We start from the raw sequence: 21,629 nt of genomic DNA, 5'->3' as shown, positions 1-21,629 counted from the left end.
AGTTAAACACAGATATTAAGTCAGGTAACATCTAGTTGTAATATTTTGGTTCACTAAAATATTTCATTTATTCCTGAGCAAATCGGTTTGACTGATTAAAGTTAAGCCTAAAAACATAATAGTTTGATTAAACTGTATTGTCTTACTGTACCTGAGATTTGGAGAGTGTTTGAAAAGGGATTCTTTGCTTACATTCCTTGTGTAAATGTACTATACGTGTTGGAACACTAAGAATCCGACTAAGAGTTTTTTAAATATGCAACAGGCTTTTTTTTTTTTTTTTTTACGAAAAGTTAAGAGTAATAGAGAAATAAGGAGAAAATACTTCGAGTCAGTTTTTTTTTCCTTCGCCACTATGTGATTCATGTTGTCACGGTTGCTAAGCAACAGAACGCCACAGTAGAGGCTAAGCAGCTAGCTGATAGCTACAGCTTCTCTCTTCCGGTCTTCGAGAACCCAAGGATGCAAAACCTGACTTCAGACACAGCTGTTCTTTGTTCGACTCCCCCTAGTGGTCTGGATCACTTCTGTTTTTGTTTGCATTTCTTTTTTGTTGCATGTGTTTTTTGCGTCTTTGCTGGGTGTTTGTACCTGTTGGCCACCATAGAATACAGTGGTGAAAGTAAATATAACTTCAAATAGTAGCCTTCCAGTATGTTTACAGTAAATTTAGTTTTACTACTGCATTCACTTTATTAGTAAGCTACTGCAAAGAAAACTGTAATGCTACTTTTTAAAGTACAGTCTTAGTTTTACGATAGGACATTAATACCTGACCCAGTGTAGGCTTCTTAGAAGTGCTACAATTGGTGAGGTTCTAAAATGCATAATCTGTACAATCAGAACTTCACATAACACAAAAGAGGATGTGATAAGCAACCTTCAGAACATCATTTTTATTTAAAGGCACCACTATGCCTCAAACCACATATATTTCCAGTATATTCAAACATTCAAAACGAATAACACAAAACCATTCCTCAGAGAACTGGTAAAAAAAAAAAAGGCCTTCAAAGTCCATATATAGTTTCACCAACACTGGAATAAAAAGTCCTGCAACTTTTCGATGCATCTCCAACAGACCAGGATCAGCTCCGAACGGACCTGCTAACCAGCCATTCATTTGATTCAGGTGTGTTAATTGGCGCAGGGAAGCATCTGAAAGTTGCAGGATAGCAGCTCTCAAGGACTGGACTTGAGCTCCCCTGTACTGAACAGTCGTACCGCGATATCCAAACAATTAAACTTACGTTAAGCATAAGTTGATACTCTTGCGCAAACAGAAAGTTAATGCATTCATAAAAAATAATCAAAACAAAAACATGATGGTCTTAACATGTAACTTACCTTTTTTTTCTTTAATTGATCTTTATTGAGATACAGAATACATAACAGTATAAAAGCAGCATATATTGTAGTATAATGTCCGCCAGGGAGTTACAAACATTGAGACAATACATCACCATCACATTACATAAATACATTAAAGAGAGAACATTAAAAATAGGACATAGAGACCAAAGTTTTAATAGCTTTGGGGAACTACCTTGTTATGATAAGATCCAGACAAGACGCCATACTACTGTCTCCAGGGCAAACACGTGACGTCACAGAGACGTTGCGATTGTGGGAGCAAGTCTTTATCAAACACCATCTCTTTAGGGAAACTGACAAACCCATCTTTGAATTTGACTAAACAAGTGTTTAATTAATATTATATTGTTAACATACAACACCAACACTGGTAATTAGGCCCGAGCAGCGAAGCGCTGCGAAGGCCTATTGTAATCTAACACTTTTAATTGTGCTCTGTAGATTTCGATTCATTTCCTAAAAGATTTATTATGGAAAGTATTTTTTTCTTTCCGTTTAATATTGTCTTTAAATGCCGGTTCTCTAAGATGCAAATACAAGTAAAATGTCTTGCCTAGGAAAAAAACTGTATTGAACAATTATTTTGTGGTAGTTTACTGCTAGTCGTCAGTCTTGATTGTGACAATAGAAGAAGACATCAAATTGACAATATCCTACCGTATTTTGGAATAACAGTATGTTACTGCTGGAATTCCGCCGTAAATTTACAGCCATTTCTAGGAGTGTAGAGAATTTATCTCACTGAAACTAATGAAAATTTAAAAATGGGGAAGGTTTCCTAGTTTGCTACTTTCTGTGCTGCAGTATCAACATTTAAAGTGCAGTTGTTACATGTTTCTTCTAAAATACATCTGAGTTTGTTGAGTCATTGAGTGGAATGCTTTAATTTAATTTTACACTGATCCGTGTAAGATGATATTTCCAGCTTTCGTCAACTGATCTGCTTCGGCTCCAACATTCAGGCTCAAGTTCAACACTTCTGCTTACTTTAGTTATCCCTCTGTCCCATTTGCTTGTAATAGTTTGTTCTGTGGCATCTGATGTCAGGCAGAGTTGAGAAGCAGGTGTTGATATTTTAATTGAAGAACTGTTCAGATGTGTTGTTTTCAAATGCAACAAAGGATAACAGAGGTTCATCTGATACCTTTAAGAGGCAATTAAATCAAACCATTACTAATGTGTAAAAAATAGAATACCAAAAGGTGCAACTCTGCCACCTGCTGACATCACATAGTAACTGCAGCGAAAAAATATATTTCAAGACTGAATTTTTTGTCATTTTAATGATTATGACAGAAAAAACCCCATAAAAAATTGGCAAATTAGGCAAACCATTGCAGGCTGTGGTTGGTTGGACCTGAGTACATTAACAGTAAAAATCAGACAGCAGTTTGTTTCATTACTTTGGCTGAATCATAATAAACTGCCTCGTTATGAATTGTAAATCAAAACTAGCTAAACTGGCTGCATTGCTTTTATAGACTTCAGTTTTTTGTTGCTGTTTTTGAAGGTAGCAAATATTTCAATCACATTTAGCTGTTTAACTCTTACTTTAATGAGATGAGTTTGAAACGGGAGGGGCTGAGCGTTACCACTAGCCAACAGCTGGTGTGGTGGAGAGAAGAGCAGATAGAAAATCAGAAATGTTTGCCTTTAAAACCATAATATTTTCCATAAAAAACCATGGTGCTTTGAACGTTTACCTTAAGTTAAAACACTTCAACTGCAGCCATCCTGGACATGGAAAAACCAGAAAATGCATTGTGGGACACCTTGCTGGTCAATCCTGTCACTTTACTTCAAATGACTTAAGTTTGTTTTGTTTTTAAGGATTTTTTTTGTCTTTGTTTTTCAGTGGTTTGACAGGAAAGTGAGATATGAGAGCGAAGAGAAAACTTGTGGCAAAGATCAACGGGTCGAGAGTCGAACCCGTCAGAGCTGGGTCGAGGACCAGGGCCGATCTGTACAGGCTCTATACACTGTACCACCGAACTCAGTCAATTTTTAAAACCTTTGTATCTAAAGAGGCCCTCAACTTATTGAACTCAAGTGCTTAACTACATAAAAAATACATTATTATCTCCTTTGATTGAAGTCAACATTGTAATGTAGCATTCACTGGACTTAGTTTTAGTGTTACCAAACCTTGACCAAAGTCTGAGGTCAGTCCTCTGACTGGCAGAATGAGCAAACACTTCGCCAAGAGCTGCTGGGTTTATCTGAAAAGTTACAACTCTCTAAAAATAAATCCTTATCATTTTGACCATTATCATATGATGGGGTTTGCACGTTTAGGCTTTTATTTTATTTATTTCCCCATCCTCATCTGAGGAAGTTAAACCGATTAAGGGGTCCAGGATTAGTTGAATATGTTGGGCTAAATATGTTGTAGTTTTCCTATTAACTAAAAAAAATTATGTTTGTGATACACCAAATTCATAATTACTTTGAAAATGTATATCTTCTGTTATACTTTTCCCCATGCAGGTCTATCTTTTTCAGCAGAAAAAGATAGTCATGGATGGATAGTCATCAGTCATGGACTGATGACGCATAGTGGTCCATTCTGTACTGTAATCTGTAGAGTAAACACAGGAAGGCTAACTTTATCACTTTCCGTTTGCGTTTGACTGGTGTAATTTTAGACAATGCCACACTGTGACACTATTGGCTGTAATTTAATAAAAAAAGAAAAGAAAGAAAAGAAAAAAAAATCAGGTGAATCTGGATAATTTCCCAAATGAAAGAAGAGCACAGAGCCAGACTGGAAAACAACTTCTGAAGGACTTAATCTGTGCCCTCAACATTTCTCCATAGAACCAGCAAAACTAAGGAAGGCTCTAAGAGGTGATCGTTACCTTAAAGAGCTAAAAATAAATGCCGTGCAGCTGCTGAGACAGGTAGAGCGAAAACCTCTATGAAATGCTAACAGAGCTATGCTGCCTTCTGACGCAGGAGAGAGCAAGGGGGAATCCACGGTTTCAAAAAAGTTACATACAGTAGCTTTAAACATATGATGCAGTGATAACAAAACCTTCATACGGACATATGGCTTTAATAACTTTAAATCACTGTATTTAGCTTTTCTTAGGTCGGCTCTAGGCATTTATCTAATTTATCTATTTCCAGACTCCAGTTTTGAAAATGGAATAAAGTCTATAAATATATATAAATGCTTAAATAAAGCATGTCTTGTCCATGTTCCCCACTGACAACTTGTAACAATTTTTCCAATTATTTTCCACAAATCACTTTGATCACTGCTCATTAAATAACAAGCAATCAGCAAATCAGTAGCCAGACCCCAGAGCATGGCAGAGCCAACAACTTTGTCCTCCAGGTAAGAGGCGTTTACTTTGGGACAAATTGGGACAAACCCTCTGGATTGATTGACAAGTGTCCTCATGTCAANATCATATGATGGGGTTTGCACGTTTAGGCTTTTACTTTATTACTTTTTGTTGTTTTAATCTGATTTTTGAATTGATATAATGTGTTAAAGCATTTTTGTCTGAAAACATTAGATAATGTTTTTATCTAAATGTTTTTATCTGAAACTGCTTGTCCTGGAGCAGGAAGAGGAACAGCTTGTCCTGCTCTCTCTCTCCCATCCTCACCTGAGGATGTTAAACTGATAAAGGATTCCAGGATTAGTTGAACATGTTGGCTTACAAATGTTGCAATTTTCCTATTAACTAAAAAAATTGCTGTTTGTGATACATCAAAACTTATAATTACTTTTAATATGTACAGCATATGCATATGATGCAATGATGACAAGACCTTCATATGGACATGTTGCTTTAATACTGTCAATCACTGTATTTAGCTTTTCTTAGGTTCGCTGTAGGTATTTATCCAGACTACTGTCTTGAAAATGGAATAAAGTCTATAAATATATAGAACATGCTTAAATAAAGCATGTCTTGTCCATGTTCCCCACTGACAGCTTGTAACCATTTTTCCAATTATTTTCCACAAATCACTTTGATCACTGCTCATTAAATAACAAGCAATTAGCAAATCAGTAGCCAGACCCCAGAGCATAGCAGAGCCAACAACTTTGTCCTCCAGGTAAGAGGCGTTTACTTTGGGACAAATTGGGACAAACCCTCTGGATTGATTGACAAGTGTCCTCATGTCAACTTAACATTCAAAATGTGCAACAGAGGTGACAAAGCACCCAAATGGACCCCACACCTCAAAAATGAATCTGGTACTGCTGGTCATCACACTTTTAGTGAGTAATTTATGGTTAAAACAACACTGAAGTATCAACACTGTACTCTAACCCTGAAATCTTAACTCTGGAGACTTTGGTTAGCGTCCTCAGATGGCTGCTCATCAGTTTGTTTGGAACAGTGTGCTCTATCCAATTTCATCATTGAAATTGGATAGAAATTGCTACTTGTGAAAGTAGCAAAATTAAAAGATCTACAAATAGCCAGTGGTTCTGCGGTAAGGACTAAAGGTGCTGGCTGGCTAAGAAGGCAGATCATTCTCCATCAGGTTTGCTGATGAAATGTCTTTTTTGAACCATTGTTTGAATTTTCTTAACATGTATGCTTTGTTTTGTCTTTTCTTCAGCTTGCAAATCTGCATCGTGTCGTCATCTGCACCATGAAGTTGTTGGCTGTGTTCTTCCTCCTTTTCTCCATAATGGAGAAATGTTCACTGGCACATGGTGACGGTGAGTATTTATTATATATAAAGAAATAATAATGTGACAAACATACCAACTCCTGTTTAAAAGATCTAAAGCCCCAGATGATGGCTCTCCTGGTGACGGTCAGTGGATGTTTTTATTTCCTCTACATTAGTGCCCAAAACGTAAACTCTAAAATGTATCTTCTTGTCTAATATTTTATTGAAACATGATGTATTCTCCATATTATTTAGTAGGCTTATCTTAAAATGTCTCCACCGCACTCCACTTTCGAAGTACACACTGACTTATTTCTCATCAATGTGAGAGATATGTTTTCAAATAAATTTAACGTTACATCATTTTGATGTTGCCAACTGTCACAAATAAGAGGCTTGCTATTAGGGCTGTAGTGATACAATAATCTCACGATACAATACACGATACTTACTCTGCTCACAAAACGATATATATTGCGATATTCATCAAACAATACAATTCAATACACTTTTGCAATTTTCTGAAAGATCTTAGAAGGACAGAGTGATTTTGGTGACTGTTATAGAGTTGGACTGAATTAGTGTAACTGAAAACTGATTAAAAACACAAACTACACAATACCTGGCTCTGGTTGGACATGAACACACACGTAAAGTCGACAGCTGCACAAAATGAATCATAGAAGTGGTGAGAAAACATGTTTCTTTTAATTGAAATAGTACAAACTGTAAATAAAGTGCACCAAGTACCCTGCTCTGAATAGTCTGATACCTTTTCAACCTTGACACTTAACATCTGAAGGAATCACTCTAAGCCTGATGACCTAATTACTCTCCTGGCGAAGCAAACAGTGAGTGAGCAAGGTGACAGTTGGATGTTACGATACTTGCGGATGAATATTGATTTTTTTTCTAGGAAAGAAAATATATCTCAAAATCGACATTATTACACAGCCCTACTTGCTATAAGGCCTTATTGCATTTGTTTGTCAGAACAAGTTAATTTGCTAAGGAGATCTGTTGAGTGTCCCACTGACTGGACTGCAATCAACGATCGCTGTTTCCGCTACGTTGCCGATGTCAAGACTTGGGCTGCAGCTGAGGTGATTTCCAAAAACAATGTTCTCTTAAGTTTTTTTTTTTTTTTTTTTGCTGTCTTTTAATGTACAGTTCTTAATTAAAGTCCAGCTACTTCTTCAGCACATCATTATGTGTTTATCTGTAGAAACACTGTCTGTACTTGGGGGCAAACCTTGCATCAGTTCACAGCCAGGAGGATAACCATCATCTTCAAGCTCTGATATTTACGGCAACTCGAAAGTCCAACAAAGCATGGATTGGAGGCTCTGATGGACAGGAGGTATAGCAACCAGTACACTTTGGTTGTTAAGTATTTTGTCAAACACTGAATGAAACGTGTCGTCTGCTGTACATTGTCTTCCAGACAAACACTTGGTTGTGGAGCGATGGAAGCCCTATGGCCTACACAAACTGGTGTCCAGGACAGCCTAATAATGCATTTCGCCTTCAGCACTGCATTCAGATGAACTATTCAAGTAAAAGAGAATTTCACACGATCTGTTTTTTCCGTTGCTAGAAGGACTCATGGGTGAAAAACTTATGTATTGTGCATGTTAACTTTTTAGTTGACCTATATTTACACCATTGACAAGAGGTGATAGTTTTATTTCCAAAATATTTGATGACACAGTGTAGGCCGCTTAGTGGTTTTTATGATGTGATGTTTAATTTGTTTTATTGCTCCTAGAAAAAAAGTGCTGGGATGACGTGAAGTGTTCTACTTTGCTGCCTTCCATCTGCGTCAAGAAAAACTCGCCACCCAAAGGGGCTGAGGCTTAAAACAGATCCAGTGGAGGATGACTGCTCAGTGCTTCTTTTTTCCTGCCAAATAAAAAACTAAATAAAAATTGTGAAATGAGAAACTCTTAGTTTCACCTCCTTGTAGCTTGTAGCAGAGGTGGGGACTCGAGTCACATGACTTGGACTCGAGTCAAACTCGAGTCATTAAAATCAAGACTTGAGACTTGACTTGAAAAAATTCTCAAAGACTTGGACTTGACTTTGACTTTCACAACAGTGGTTTCTGGATGGTAATGAAGCACATTATTTTGTGTCTTGGTTCATGATTCTGGCAAGCTTGATTCACGTAACGTGTTTTTATCAATACTGAGATGTGAAATTAGCTGTAGATTTAACCCCACTTGGACTGAAAAAAAAAAAAAGACTCCAAATGACTTGAAATTCCAAGCTCCCATCTTGAAACTTGACTCAACTTTTGCCTGACTTGAGACTTGACTTGACCATCTTTACTTGAGCTTAAGCTGTGTGAATCTCAAGAATCAATAAACTTCGATAGCAATTTGACCATTCAAAGCACTTTACACTACAGCCATTTTTTGTCTCTCCTTTTTCCCCATTATTTTTAAATCCTGTTTTGAGACTTGCAAAACAGTGACTTGGTCCCAACCTCTGGCTTGTAGTCATGCTGTTTAAATCAAATGTTGCAGCAACTTTTATTTCCATTAATAAGTTGCTAAGTCAGGAGTTTTCTCTGTGAAACATGCTGAGCACAAATTAGCTAAAATACAAAGTTGTGGGGTTGAAATAAGGAAATGACCCAGTTAGAAATCATTTTGACTTTGGGAGGCGTTTCATCTGCATGTGTTCAGATCGTGGCCCACGCTGGAGGGAACATCATCCAACCTCACAGTTTGAAAATCCTCCAAACCCAGGCATGACATTCCAGCTAAGGAATGGCCCAAAGAAGGCGTCAAGCCAGAGTTACTGCCACCAAGTGACATAATGGCCACTAAACAGAGAGCGTAACTTTTCAGTGAGAGCAGTAAAATGAGGAGCTAGCTGTGGCTCTGCAGCACAACCAAAAGATCTTCCAGTAAGTAAATACTGGAGAAAAAGACATGTAACACATTTTACTTACTTTCACAATAGGAAGAAATTGTAAGAGCGGAAATATTATTTAAGGGAGTTGTTTTTCTGAAAGGACTTGGCTTCGCACTAGGTCAACCTGACCGACTCCTTCCTTCCATTTGCGTGCAAAACGCAAATAGAGCCAGAATTTACTGGAAAGGATGTCTGTTGTACGAGATAAAATCAACAATTTGAGATAAATTGTCCTATTCAGCAATTCTGAAATGGAGCAGATGTTGAGTTCATGAGGTCCAAAATATTTTAAAGGCCGTCCAATACACACTCAGTATGAAGCGTGCCAGAATCTTTCTGCAAAACAACAGTAGCACGCCATTGGTTGAAATTTTCCAACACACAGTGATGAAGATGAGAAGGTATAAAAGAGGTCGATGTTAAGAGATTTTTTGTGACAAGACAATGACAATGAAGATTTTTGTACTAAACTGATGAAACTGTAATGAGGTATCCGTGGTAGTGAAATAAATCTCCGGCTTGTCTATGGCCTAGCAGCAAGAGCTACGTCTCTGTGCGTTATTTCTTTTACTTAGGTATTTAAGAGTATAGCCACCCTTCAATTCTTCAATAAAATCAGACCGCAGTCGCTGGTCAAAAATAAATATACTACATATGTAAAATTTTAGTATACTTGAGCAAACTAAGTCAGATTATTCATGAGTATACTTCATGTTCTCTTAGAATTAGTTAACTTAAAATCTGACATTTTGGAACAACTAATTTTGTGCTTAATGTACTTTAATAGTATTTAAATGTTATTAAAGCAAAATTTAAAGTGAGCATATTTTGAGTTTACTATTAATGTGAATGAATTACATTTAAAATATACTTAGAATGTATTTTCAATATATAGAAAATGCATATTTAATATATTAGTAATGTGATTAGACTATGCTACAATTACTTTTAGTTTATTATAATTGTCAATGAAGTAACTTTTTAGTTACTTAGTGTCTTATTATTCTGCTTTGCCACTTTTTACATTTCATGCTTCATACACACATCGGTACTGCAAACACATCAGGTACCAGAACACAGAAGGATCCATTACAACACACTTTCCAGGTGAAACACATTACATTGTGCTTTCAATATATTACCAATTTGGCAACACTTCATTTGATGGGGTGTGCATAATAAGACTGACATGACACCATCATGAGCATGACGAGTCTTTATGAATGTCTGACTGTTGTCTTGAAGTGTATTCCGGTAAATAATGACACTTTTAATGAGAAGTTTCTTTTAAAGTTATATTAAAAGTCCATTAAAAGCGCCACCTTTGCATTAAAATGTCATTATTTACCAAATATTGCAAACCTGGCATTTTAATGGACTTCTTGTATTTTAAAAAGTACTGAAAAAACAGCAAAGAAAATGTATGACTTACACTTTTAAGACGTTGTGGACTCTCTATGTATGTAGCATCATCTGAACTGATGATGATTGGGACCAGATGCCTGGGGTGGGAGAACTTTTCTGGATGTCTTTTTGCCTGTGTAAGTTAAAAGTAGAAAAAAAATAATCATCAATATATTAAAATCAGTTGATGTTGGCATCAACTTTGAAGCTGTTTTAAGTGTGGACTTAAGGAGACAAACTACCTTAAATTCTTTCCATCTATCTGAACACACTGATCCTTGCAGGGTGGTGAGGGGGGCTGGTGGTGCCCATCTCCAGCAGCCATCACATGAGAGGCAGGGTTCACCCTGGACAGGTCACCAGTCCATCACAGGGCCCTGAAAGCCAACAACAAATAAAATGTATGAAAGAAAAATGTTAGATTAACTAGGGGAATAAATTCTGTCCAATGATTTTCAAATTAAATAACATTTATTCTGCACTTAGTGTTGGAAACACACCAGTTTCTGTGTTAAAACTGTGGCCAGCTCAGGCCCTGCGGCATTGTGGGACATTGCCCACCCACAGAGTCCGCTGTGCCCCACCTTGGACTGGAAGCAGTTTATTGTTTCTACCTCAGAGTGGCCAACTCTCTGTTACTGCCATGTCCAGTTAATACAGTAAGGGCTTCCACACTTCCCTTATCTGGGCCCTTTAACTTTTTCTTCAGCAGTTAAAACTGTTTAATCCGTTGCTAACACATTGTAAGCTGTTTTTCCAACCACCTTCAAATGCAACATGAGCGATAAGACGATCGCTGGGTTTACACCTGTGTGGCAGCGAAGGAGACCTGATGCTGCTGTGCACAGCTGCTCAGGTGTGTTAGAATCATGGCAGCAAAGCAACAAAACGCAAAGAACTTTGCAGGTTTTCTAATTCCTGACGCCTGGCTTCCTCTTTCACCTTCATTTGCTTAGACTGCAAAAACACGGTGAAGATAAAAACAATGATGAACGAGTTATAACAGCAACCTCACAATATCGAAGTCTCTTTGGCATACTGAGCTTAATTAAAACCAGTTTAAGTTTATGATGAAGTCGCTACAAACAGCCTCCCTGCAGTTATAACATGAATGATTGTTATAGTAAAAACCATAAAAGTCACAATAAAATTGATAAAATAACTATTTCTGAAACCAACGTAAGCTGGTTTATATCTTTAATGCACTGTGTATAATTAAACGAAGATAATTAATAAGCAAACTTACCTCCAGCTAGCAACACGTTAGTAGCCTTCGTCCCTTCGGTTCCTTTCGTGACCCATATTTCATTTCCATCGGTTTTTGTCCTGTTGTGTTGTCGTCTAACTCAGACTAGGACGTCACCAGCTTTAATTTACCAAAACCACTAACTATTATCAAGGCCCTCTCTACTTTTAAGGCAATATTATGCGAGTAAAAACTGTGAATTTAACAGCGTCCGTTATCCTCTCTGGCTTCGTGGATTTTCTTCTTTTTATGGCACGCGCGTTTAAAAAAATCAACTAAAAGTGTGCAATACCGCCACCATCTGGTCCGGAGTAAGAACTGGAGCTAATGCCGTTTATTACTAGATCTTACCTGTTTTAGTTAAGAACCACTGATTTATAAGTAGTACACTTAATACTTTGTATACTTAAAATATATTTACACAAATGTAAGTATATTTGAAATATACTAAGTATATTTTTTTTCACTAAGGTCTGTAAGTTTCATTACTTCGGCTGAATCATGATAAACTCTCTTATAACTTGTCAATCGAAACTAGCAAAACTGGCTGCATTGCTTTTATACACTTCAGTTTTTTGTTGTTGTTGAAGGTAGCAAATATTTCAATGACATTTAGCTCTTTAACTCTTACTTTAATGAGATGAGTTTGAATCGGGAGGGGTGAGCGTTACCACTAGCCAACAACTGGTGTGGTGGAGAGAAGAGCAGATAGAAAATCAGAAATGTTTGCCTTTAAAACCACAATATTTTCCATAAAAAACCCTGGTGCTATGAGCGTTTACCTTAAGTTATGACACTTAAACTGCAGCCTATTTGTAAAGCTACTCCAAGACGAACATGTTGAGTCACAATTATTGTATTTAAGTTGAATCTGTTGCATCATTTTATCAATTTAATTGATTAGTTTTATAATTAAGTCGATACCATTTTCCTTTTTTTTATTTACTTTGTATTACCATTAGAGTATAATGGCAAATGGTAAAAACCAAAGAATGCATGGGGGGACACCTTTCTGGTCAATCCTGTCACATAAACTTTCACTTTACTTCAAATTACTAGTTTTTTTAAAAGGATTATTGTTGTTATTTTTCAATGGATTGACAGGAAATCCGCTGAAAAATGTGGCAAAGATCAATGGGTCGAGGGTCGAGAGTCGAGCCCGTCAGAGCTGGGTCGACGACCAGGGCCGATCTGTACAGGCTCCACACACTGTACCACCGACCTCAGTCAATTTTTAAAACCTTTGTATCTAAAGAGACCCTCGATGTTTTGATCTGAATTACTACATAAAAAAACATTTTAACTCCTTTGATTAAAGTCAACATTGTAATTTGACATACGCCCAAAAATTCACTGGACTTAGTTTTAGTGTTACCAAACCTTGACCAAAGTCTGAGGTCAGTCCTCTGACTGGCAGAATGAGCAAACGCTTCGCCAAGAGCTGCTGGGTTTATCTGAAAAGTTACAACTTCTCTAAAAATAAATCCTTATCATTTTGACCCTCATCATAGGATGGGTTTTCCACATTTAGGATTTTACTTTATTACTTTGTGTTGTTTTAATCTGATTTTAGAATTGATATAATGTGTTAAAGCGTTTTTGTCTGAAAACATTTAGATAAAAAACTAATGTTTTTCATCTAAATGTTTTTATCTGAAACTGCTTGTCCTGGAGCAGGAAGAGGAACATATTAAAATGATCTTTGTCAACAAGATCGTGTTAGAAAAATTCTAACAAGATCTTTTTGACATTTGTACAATAAAACAATTCCATGACACATGAAGCTACAAGTATGTAGGGCAGTGTATAAAACGTTTCATGTCATAAATGTTAAATGTTCAATCACTGCATCTCAACCAATCCATACCATAGCACTTTAAAACAACCATAGCTGGTACAAAGAACTGTATTTTAAAACAAAACATCACAATAAAATAAAAACTCTTACAGTTTAAAAATGAAACAAACATACAATTTAAAACTAGATCCCACTGGAGTTAAAAGCCAAGTAAAATAGATGGGTTTTAAGACGAGCTTTAAAATCCATTTTTTTTTATGAAGCAATCTTCATTTTATTCTAGACTCCTGTGATCAACTTTTCTTGATTTTCTGTCAGTAATTCAAACAGAGATTCTCTTGTATCGCACCAGCAGGAACCAGATGCATTCTGCAGGAAGACCTGCTTATCCGTTACAATGCAAAGAGTATCACTACACTTTGTGATTGTGGTGTGTGAAAATCACGCCTTACAAAGAAAACACCAAATGGTGAAACTCTGCCACCTGCTGACATCAAATCGTAACTGCAGCTGAAAGAGTGAAAATAGTTCAAGATTTTATTTCTGGTCATTTTAATGATTAACTCAGAAAATAAACCCCACAATTTCAGTGACTCAGAAAACAAGAGTCTTGTGAAAAAGTCAACTATTAATGTCACTTCTGCACTTCTCAGCTAATTAACTTTGAACCCTCAACAAGCTTTTTTGCTAAATATTTTCATGAGACGTTCAGGATCTAACATTTCACTCTATGAAGGCTGCAAGGCTCTTTACTGCTGGCCGTGTTGCGTTCATGGGCCTGGGACTAAACGTCACAATCAGAGCTATGCTCTCTCCCTCTTGACAAAATTCTCTGCTTTTATTATTTTTGTATGTATATATAAAGTTTAATGTCTGTTTGTATGTAACTCCCACGTTAGTAACTGTTATTTATCTACATTTATTCATTCACTCACTGTTTCTGTCTGCCTGGAGAATCTTCAATGTAACAAAGGAGAAAATGTGTCCAAAACCTTAATTAGTGATAATTAAGACTGAGTTTAAACTTGTAATTCTTAGTGTCCAAAATGTGAAAACATGGAACTAGAACCAGTCAGATTAGAAGGAAAAAAGCTTTATTTGTTCTCAGTATAACTTGGACATCAGGTGAATCATAATTAAACGTATTGAGAAGTTAAAAACAACAGATTGTTAATGCACTTCAACTCTGTAAGAACATCAGACACATTTTTTTTTTATCAGAAATATGACATCAGCATATTGAGCTCATGTGATTCCTGCTCCAGAAAGGTGAAGGTCTCTGGACATCCTGAAGGTAAACACCAGCCAGCAGGCAGGAAGACGAACACTGATGAGACGTCCTACAACCCAAAGGCTGCACGAAGAACCATGATGGTCTGTGGCGGCAGTTTACCAACATGAAAACACATTGGAATAAATTATGAATTAATTCTGACATTTTTAAGTTATTTGCAACACCCTGACTAACATTAGCTCATGTATACTCGGCACTATTACAAATTTTATCGTAGTTTAATACAAAAATCATCGTTAGCTTACCTGAACCGTCTGAGCTACCTGCTTTCCTCCCGCTGCAAGGTGGAGATCAGCTCCTCCTCACCACATCGCAGCTTTCCTCCCACTGTCACATTTTCTTGAAAAAAATCACAATCAGGCTATAAAAGTAGCTCAGCTCTCTCTTCTTCTTTAGAGCCTGGAGGCAGGGCGATACACCCCCACCAGGAGGCTGTACCCTGCTACAGAGCCAATTTGGTCCGGAGGAAACCCGGTTACTCCGAAACAGAGCCGAGTGGAGTCGGGTTGTTGAAGTAGAGCCGGTGGAAAAGGGGCATAATTGGAAAGGGAAAGACAACTGGATGAATTGAACTCTGAACTTTCATAAAGTGTAATTAAAAACAAAGACCACTACCTGGCCACGAAAAACCGATTGCATAGACTTAGTCACAACTTTAAGTTCCTGTTGAACTAGATGTGAACTATCAGGTCATTTCTACCCTTATAATTTCCTCATTTTGTGGATGTAACAAGACTAAAAGCTCTATAAGTATCCAGTGATTCTGCAGTAAGGACTGAAGGTACTGGCTGGATAAGAAGACGGATCATTCTGCATCAGGTTTGCTGATCAAATTTCTTATCATCTTAGTGCCACTGTGAGTTTTTCTTAACATGTATGCTTTATCTTGACTTTTCTTCAGCTTGCAAATTTGCATCTTATCATCTGCACCATGAAGTTGTTGGCTGTGTTCCTCCTGGTTTCCTCTGCGGTCGTTCAGGCCAGTGGTAACCATGAGTATTTATTAAATATTAAGAAATCATAAATGACTAAGACAAACACTTTTAAAATATCTAAAGCTGTCTCCGATGATGGCTCTCCTAGTGACAGTCAGTGGATGTTTTCAGTCATTGTTTCCATTTCCTTGGCATGATTGCCTAAAGCACAAACTCTAAAATATATCTTCTTGTATTTACTTTGCTAAACATAATGCAATCCTTCTCCAGGTAATTTATTAGAGTCATCTTAAAATGTCTCCACTGTACCTTTCAAAGTACACACTGAGTCATATCTTGTCAATGTGGGCATTATGTTTTAGAATAAATTTAATGTTTCAATTTGATGTTATAATTTGTCACAAAATAAAGTTATTATCAAACTAATGCCACATAAACCAGTTAACTGGAAGCCTGCGTTTGTTTTTCATCAGCAAATTTCTGTCCTTCTGGCTGGACTCCGATCAACAGTCGCTGCTTTCTCTATGTTCCCAATGACATGACTTGGACGAATGCAGAGGTGATTTCCAACAACACTTTGCTCTTATTTCCTGTTGCTCTGCTTTATTTCACAGTGAGAAATAAAACAAACTTCATTTAGTTGTTGTGTGTTTATCTTTAGAGAAACTGTCTGGCCATTGGAGCAAACCTTGCATCGGTTCACAACACGGACGAGTACCGTCAGATTCAGAATCTGATAGCTGCAGCAGGTCACGGGTCCAATGAAGCATGGATTGGAGGCACTGATGCACAGCAGGTATTTCTACCAGGATACTTTAGTTGTGAAATATTTTATAAGATATTGAATGAAACATATCATCTGCTGAACTTTGTCTTGCAGTGGGACAATTGGTTGTGGAGCGATGGAAGACCGATGGTCTACACAAACTGGTGTCGATGGCAGCCTGATAATTTTTTATCCATCCAGCATTGCCTAGTGATGAACTCCCCGGGTAAAGAAAATGTCACATCTGCTTTTCTGACAGTTTAAGGACTGATGAGTAAAAAGTTGATTTACTTTCTATATAAACTTTTTAGTTGACCTCCACATACAGTTGAAAGCAGAAGTTTACATTTGATCAAACTCATTCCAGGGTTTCCACCAGAAAACTTGCCAAGCCTGGTGGTCAGGGCGTCGAGTCGGTCCACCGTGTTTTTGTATTAAAAGATGTTAAGTTGACAGGAAATGTAAAAGTATTACTGTGTAATTATATGTTATGGGAAAAGATCTCCAGTGAAATGCTATTTAAATCCACAACTCGTCTAAAAACAATAAATTTGCACTTCTGTTAAGTCCAAATTAAGTCAGCAGCTCCATCAGGCCCCCAAGAGCTTCAAGGGCCCCATAAATGCTAATAATTTAAAACACACCACAGATACATTAATGTTACGGTTGTTAATGAGATGATCAACGCTGTTAAATTTGATTCAATTGTTTAGGCATATAAATTTAATTATTTCAAATTGTTTAACATTTAAATACAAGATTTTAAGGAGCTGGCAAGTTTACTTTGTAAAACTTCAAAGAACAATGTTCATAGTTAGATTGTTTTGTTACCGTAGCAACAATCTGATGCTTTGAGTTTAATCTTTGAATTTACAAATACAAATTAGTAAATTGCAATGATAACTTATTGCTTTTTAGTCTGGCCAATTAAACTACTCCCTTCTCCCATATTCACTAAATCTACCACAGAAGCTGTTAGAGGTGCTGATGTTTTTAGAAACAAAAGGGGCCCCTAAGTCAGATTCTGCTCCAGCCCTCATACAGCCTTGGACCGGCCCTGCATGATGAGTTAAATCCGCTGCACTGCACAGAGATGCGCAGCAAACGGGAGATTTAATTCAATGCTGCAAATGTGGCTTGAGTAGCTCTTCCGTTTCGTACCATACCATACCAACTTTATTCATAAAGCACTTTAAAACAACCACAGCTGATACAAAGTGCTGCACATCAAAACACAACATATCAATAAAAAAATAAAAATAAAAACTTACAGTTTAAAAACAAAAGCATACAATTTAAAACTAGATCCCGCTGGAGCTGAAAGCCAAGTAAAATAGATGGGTTTTGAGACTTTCTGTTGAGATTTTAATAAACGTCACAGAAACTGTTTTGGTTGGTCGAGTTTATGGGACGAGTTTCTCAGATCTCCGTGCGGCCGCGCGTATTAAATCTAAGTAGACGACGCATTTGATATGGTTTGATGCATCGTGTAACCAGAAAAATAATACTAAAACTAATAATAAAATAATATAAAATCAGCGTGATGCGTGACTCCGAGGAGAGCGTTAAAGCTCCTCACCGGGCTGAACCTGCATGATCAGGTTAGCGCTGCTCGTTATCCACAAACGCTCCGGCCAACCGGGACCACAGACATAAACTTTACAGGGAAGACAGACACAGAGCCACACGCTGGGCAGCGTGTTGAGATGTAAACGCCGCATATAATTGTTCGTTCACAAAGATAAATCATTCTCACCGCTCCACAACGCGCCTCTGAATTCACTACAAGTTATTCACATAGAGCTGCGCAACCAGAGCTAACGCGGCGGGTTTTAAAGTCTTACCCAGAGTTTCTCCAAAGGATCATAATTCCTCACAGTAGGTTTATGTAAATATCCATACAGGTCAGCCTGAGTCCAGTTTGAGTGAAAGGAGGCGCGCGCGATCCCACTGAGGTAAAGCAGCGGCAGCGCGCGAGGCAAAGCGCAGAGGTGTGATTGGTCCGCACGCTGTTGGCTGTAAATGCATAAACTATAAACCTGTTTATTATAAACCCACCCTTAAGGAATAATAATAGTGAAATGCTAAGAGCAAAAAAAACGCTTGCAGCCCGGCTTTAAAAAAAAAAAAAAAAAAAAAAAAACCGATTCAATTCTTTTTTTCCTAGAAACGTAAACAAGCAACGCTTAGCCTGGCGGCGGGGCTAGTAAAGCATGGCGGGTCTCCAGGCTTATAATACACTGGGGGAAACCCTGCATTCAGTTCAAAAGATAGTTATCCATGATACTGACCAAATGTATGTAAACTTCTGAATTTGGATACAATTACAAAGGAAATCTCCAAAATAAATTCTTGCCAAGTTTTATGGCATTTAGCAAATAGAAATAATTTTAACAATTCAAACTACCTTAAAGCAAAGACATTTGGTCTGACTTAATTTAAGACAGTGTTTTTTTTATTCTGTGTATGTAAATGTCTGGTTACAACTGTATATTTACTACATAAACAGCAATAAGTTATGATAATTTATTGTTGCAAATTAGTTTTGTTAATAATCCTTTTCAGTCATCTTGTTAGGTCACTTCACGGTTTTCATTATGTGATGTCTGACTGATTTGTTGAATTGCTCCTAGATGGAAAGTGCTGGGATGACATAAAGTGTGATATCTATCGGCCTTCTGTCTGCGTCAAGAAATCCTGTCCACAATGAGGTTCCCAAAGAGGCCAGATGTGTAAAACAGAACCAGTGGAGGATGAATGCTAGGAGTTTCTGTTTACCTGCTTTTCTGCAACTTTATAAAGATATTTCTGCTTCTTCACTTCATATCATTTCTCTCTATAATGCAACCTAAGGAATGAAGCGACAAGTAAACAGCAGCTGGATTGTCTCTCTGTAATAAGATCAGACTGAATGAGTTATAATAAAAGATCATCTGAGCAAAACTTTCTTCTATTCTTTGGTATAGCAAAAAATAAAACTTTGAGCAATCAAAACAAGACAATGTGTGGTTTATTTTGTCTTTGTGTTGAAGCAGGTGAAGAAGCAGGTGTTGATATGTTCAGATGTGTGGTTTTCAAATGCAACAAAGGATAACAGAGGTTCGTCTGGGACCTTTAAGAGGCAATTAAATTAAACCATTTCAAATGTGTTAAAAATAAAACACATTTGAAATGTGTTTTATTGTGTTGTTCTGTTTTCCCGAATTATTTTTAACACTATCATATGCTAGTTATTACAATATAAATATCACATAAGTTTTAGTCAAACCTGAGGTTATTTCCTCATAAAAGCAGAGAAAAGTTACTTTCTATCATGTGGTGATGTATTTTCGTCTTTACTTTGTGCTGGGACTGCTCTCATCACAGATATGAAGTTATTTCCTCAGGATTTCATATTAATGGAGTTATAAATGTAGAGAATTTATCTCACTGAAACTAATGGAAATGTTAAAGTGGGAAAAGTTTCCTAGTTTGCTACTTTCTGTGCTGCAGTATCAACATTTAAAGTGGAGCTGTTACATGTTGTTTCTTCTAAAATACATCTGAGTTTGTTTGACATGTTGAGTCATTGAGTGGAATGCTTTGATTTAATTTCACACTGATCCATGCAAGATGATATTTCCAGCTTTCGTTAACTGATCTGCGTTGGCTCCAACATTCAGGCTCACATTCAACACTTCTGTTTACTTTAGTCATCTCTCTGTCCCAGTTGCTTGTAATGATAGTTTGTTCTGTAGCATCTGATGTCAGGCAGGGTTGCAGAAGCAGGTGTTGATATTTTCAGATGTGTGGTTTTGAAATGCAACAAAGGAAAACACAGGTTCATCTGATACCTTTAAGTCTTGACGCAATTAAATCAAACTAATACTATTTCTTACTAATCTGTAAGAAATAAAATACCAAAAGGTGCAACTCTGCCACCTGCTGACATCACATAGTAACTGCAGCGGAAAGACATATTTCATATTATTTTAATTGATACCCCCCGTTCCCCCAAAAAAGGCTTGACCAATTAGTTGGACCTGAGTTGAAAATCCAGCCAATCAGATCGATCAGGAGAGTTACTGCCACCAAGTGACAAAAATGGCCACTAAACGGAGAGCGTCAGTTTTCAGTGAGAGCAGTAAAATGAGGAGCTAGCTGTGGCTCTGCAGCACAACCAAAAAATCCTACAGTAAGTAAATACTGGAGAAAAACACATGCAACACATTTTACTTACCTTCACAATTGGAAGAAATACATTAACAGTAAAAATCAGACCGCAGTCGCTGGTCAAACATAAATATACTACATATGTAAAATTTTAGTATACTTGAGCAAACTAAGTCAGATTATTCATGAGTATACTTCATGTTCACTTAGAATTAGTTAACTTAAAATCTGACATTTTGGAACAACTCATTTCGTACTTAATGTACTTTAATAGTATTTAAATGTTATTAAAGCAAAATTTAAAGTTAGCATATTTTGAGTTTACTATTAATGTGAATGAATTACATTTAAAATATACTTAGAATGTATTTTCAATATGTTGAAAATGCATATTTAATATTTTAGTAATGTGATTAGAGTAAGCTACAATTACTTTTAGTTTATTATAATTGCTAATGAAGTAACTTTTTAGTTACTTAGTGTCTTATTATTCTGCTTTGCCACTTTTTACATTTCATGCTTCATACACACATCGGTACTGCAAACACATCAGGTACCAGAACACAGAAGGATCCATTACAACACACTTTCCAGGTGAAACACATTACATTGTGCTTTCAATATATTACCAATTTGGCAACACTTCATTTGATGGGGTGTGCATAATAAGACTGACATGACACCATCATGAGCATGACGAGTCTTTATGAATGTCTGACTGTTGTCTTGAAGTGTATTTCGGTAAATAATGACACTTTTAATGAGAAGTTTCTTTTAAAGTTATATTAAAAGTCCATTAAAAGCGCCACCTTTGCATTAAAATGTCATTATTTACCAAATATTGCAAAACTGGCACTTTTAATGGACTTTTTGTATTTTAAAAAGTACTGAAAAAACGCCAAAGAAAATGTATGACTTACAATTTTAAGACGTTGTGGACTCTATGTATGTAGTATCATCTGAACTGATGATGATTGGGACCAGATGCCTGGGGTGGGAGAATTTTTCTGGGTGTCTTTTTGCCTGTGTAAGTTAAAAGTAGAAAAAAAATAGTCATCAATATATTAAAATCAGTTGATGTTGGCATCAACTTT

At 36.8% G+C, this 21,629-nt stretch overlaps 1 protein-coding gene and 1 long non-coding RNA gene across 5 annotated transcripts in view; one reads left to right on the top strand and one right to left on the bottom strand.

Annotated features, from left to right (window-relative positions):
- Positions 1-19,184, top strand: part of LOC106939696 (ladderlectin-like) — a 30,960-nt gene extending 11,776 nt beyond the window's left edge. Inside the window, exons 2-7 of one of the 4 annotated variants that reach the window (XM_015022200.1) lie at positions 5,846-5,883; positions 5,962-6,064; positions 7,012-7,121; positions 7,244-7,378; positions 7,463-7,574; positions 19,017-19,184. In XM_015022200.1, coding sequence (XP_014877686.1) covers positions 5,995-6,064; positions 7,012-7,121; positions 7,244-7,378; positions 7,463-7,574; positions 19,017-19,093 — 504 coding nt within the window. In that variant the 5' untranslated portion in view covers positions 5,846-5,883; positions 5,962-5,994 and the 3' untranslated portion in view covers positions 19,094-19,184. Of the gene's footprint in view, positions 1-5,826; positions 5,884-5,961; positions 6,065-7,011; positions 7,122-7,243; positions 7,379-7,462; positions 7,575-7,786; positions 7,962-19,016 lie in introns of those variants that run through there. The other 3 variants (XM_015022196.1, XM_015022198.1, XM_015022199.1) reach the window with 3 other exon arrangements.
- Positions 3,464-4,884, bottom strand: LOC106939701 (uncharacterized). The gene is made up of 3 exons (XR_001422896.1): positions 4,822-4,884; positions 4,151-4,152; positions 3,464-3,670 (listed from the first exon to the last, which is right to left on the bottom strand). It is a non-coding gene; the product is annotated as an uncharacterized LOC106939701 (long non-coding RNA).
- Positions 19,185-21,629: the final 2,445 nt, after the last annotated feature.

This window comes from Poecilia latipinna, unplaced genomic scaffold (assembly GCF_001443285.1).
Source record: "Poecilia latipinna isolate Pla-1442-1.1 unplaced genomic scaffold, P_latipinna-1.0 Scaffold2954, whole genome shotgun sequence".
NCBI lineage: Eukaryota > Metazoa > Chordata > Actinopteri > Cyprinodontiformes > Poeciliidae > Poecilia > Poecilia latipinna.
The sequence above is the reverse complement of the archived record's forward strand: the minus strand, read 5'-3'. Positions and strand labels throughout refer to the sequence as shown.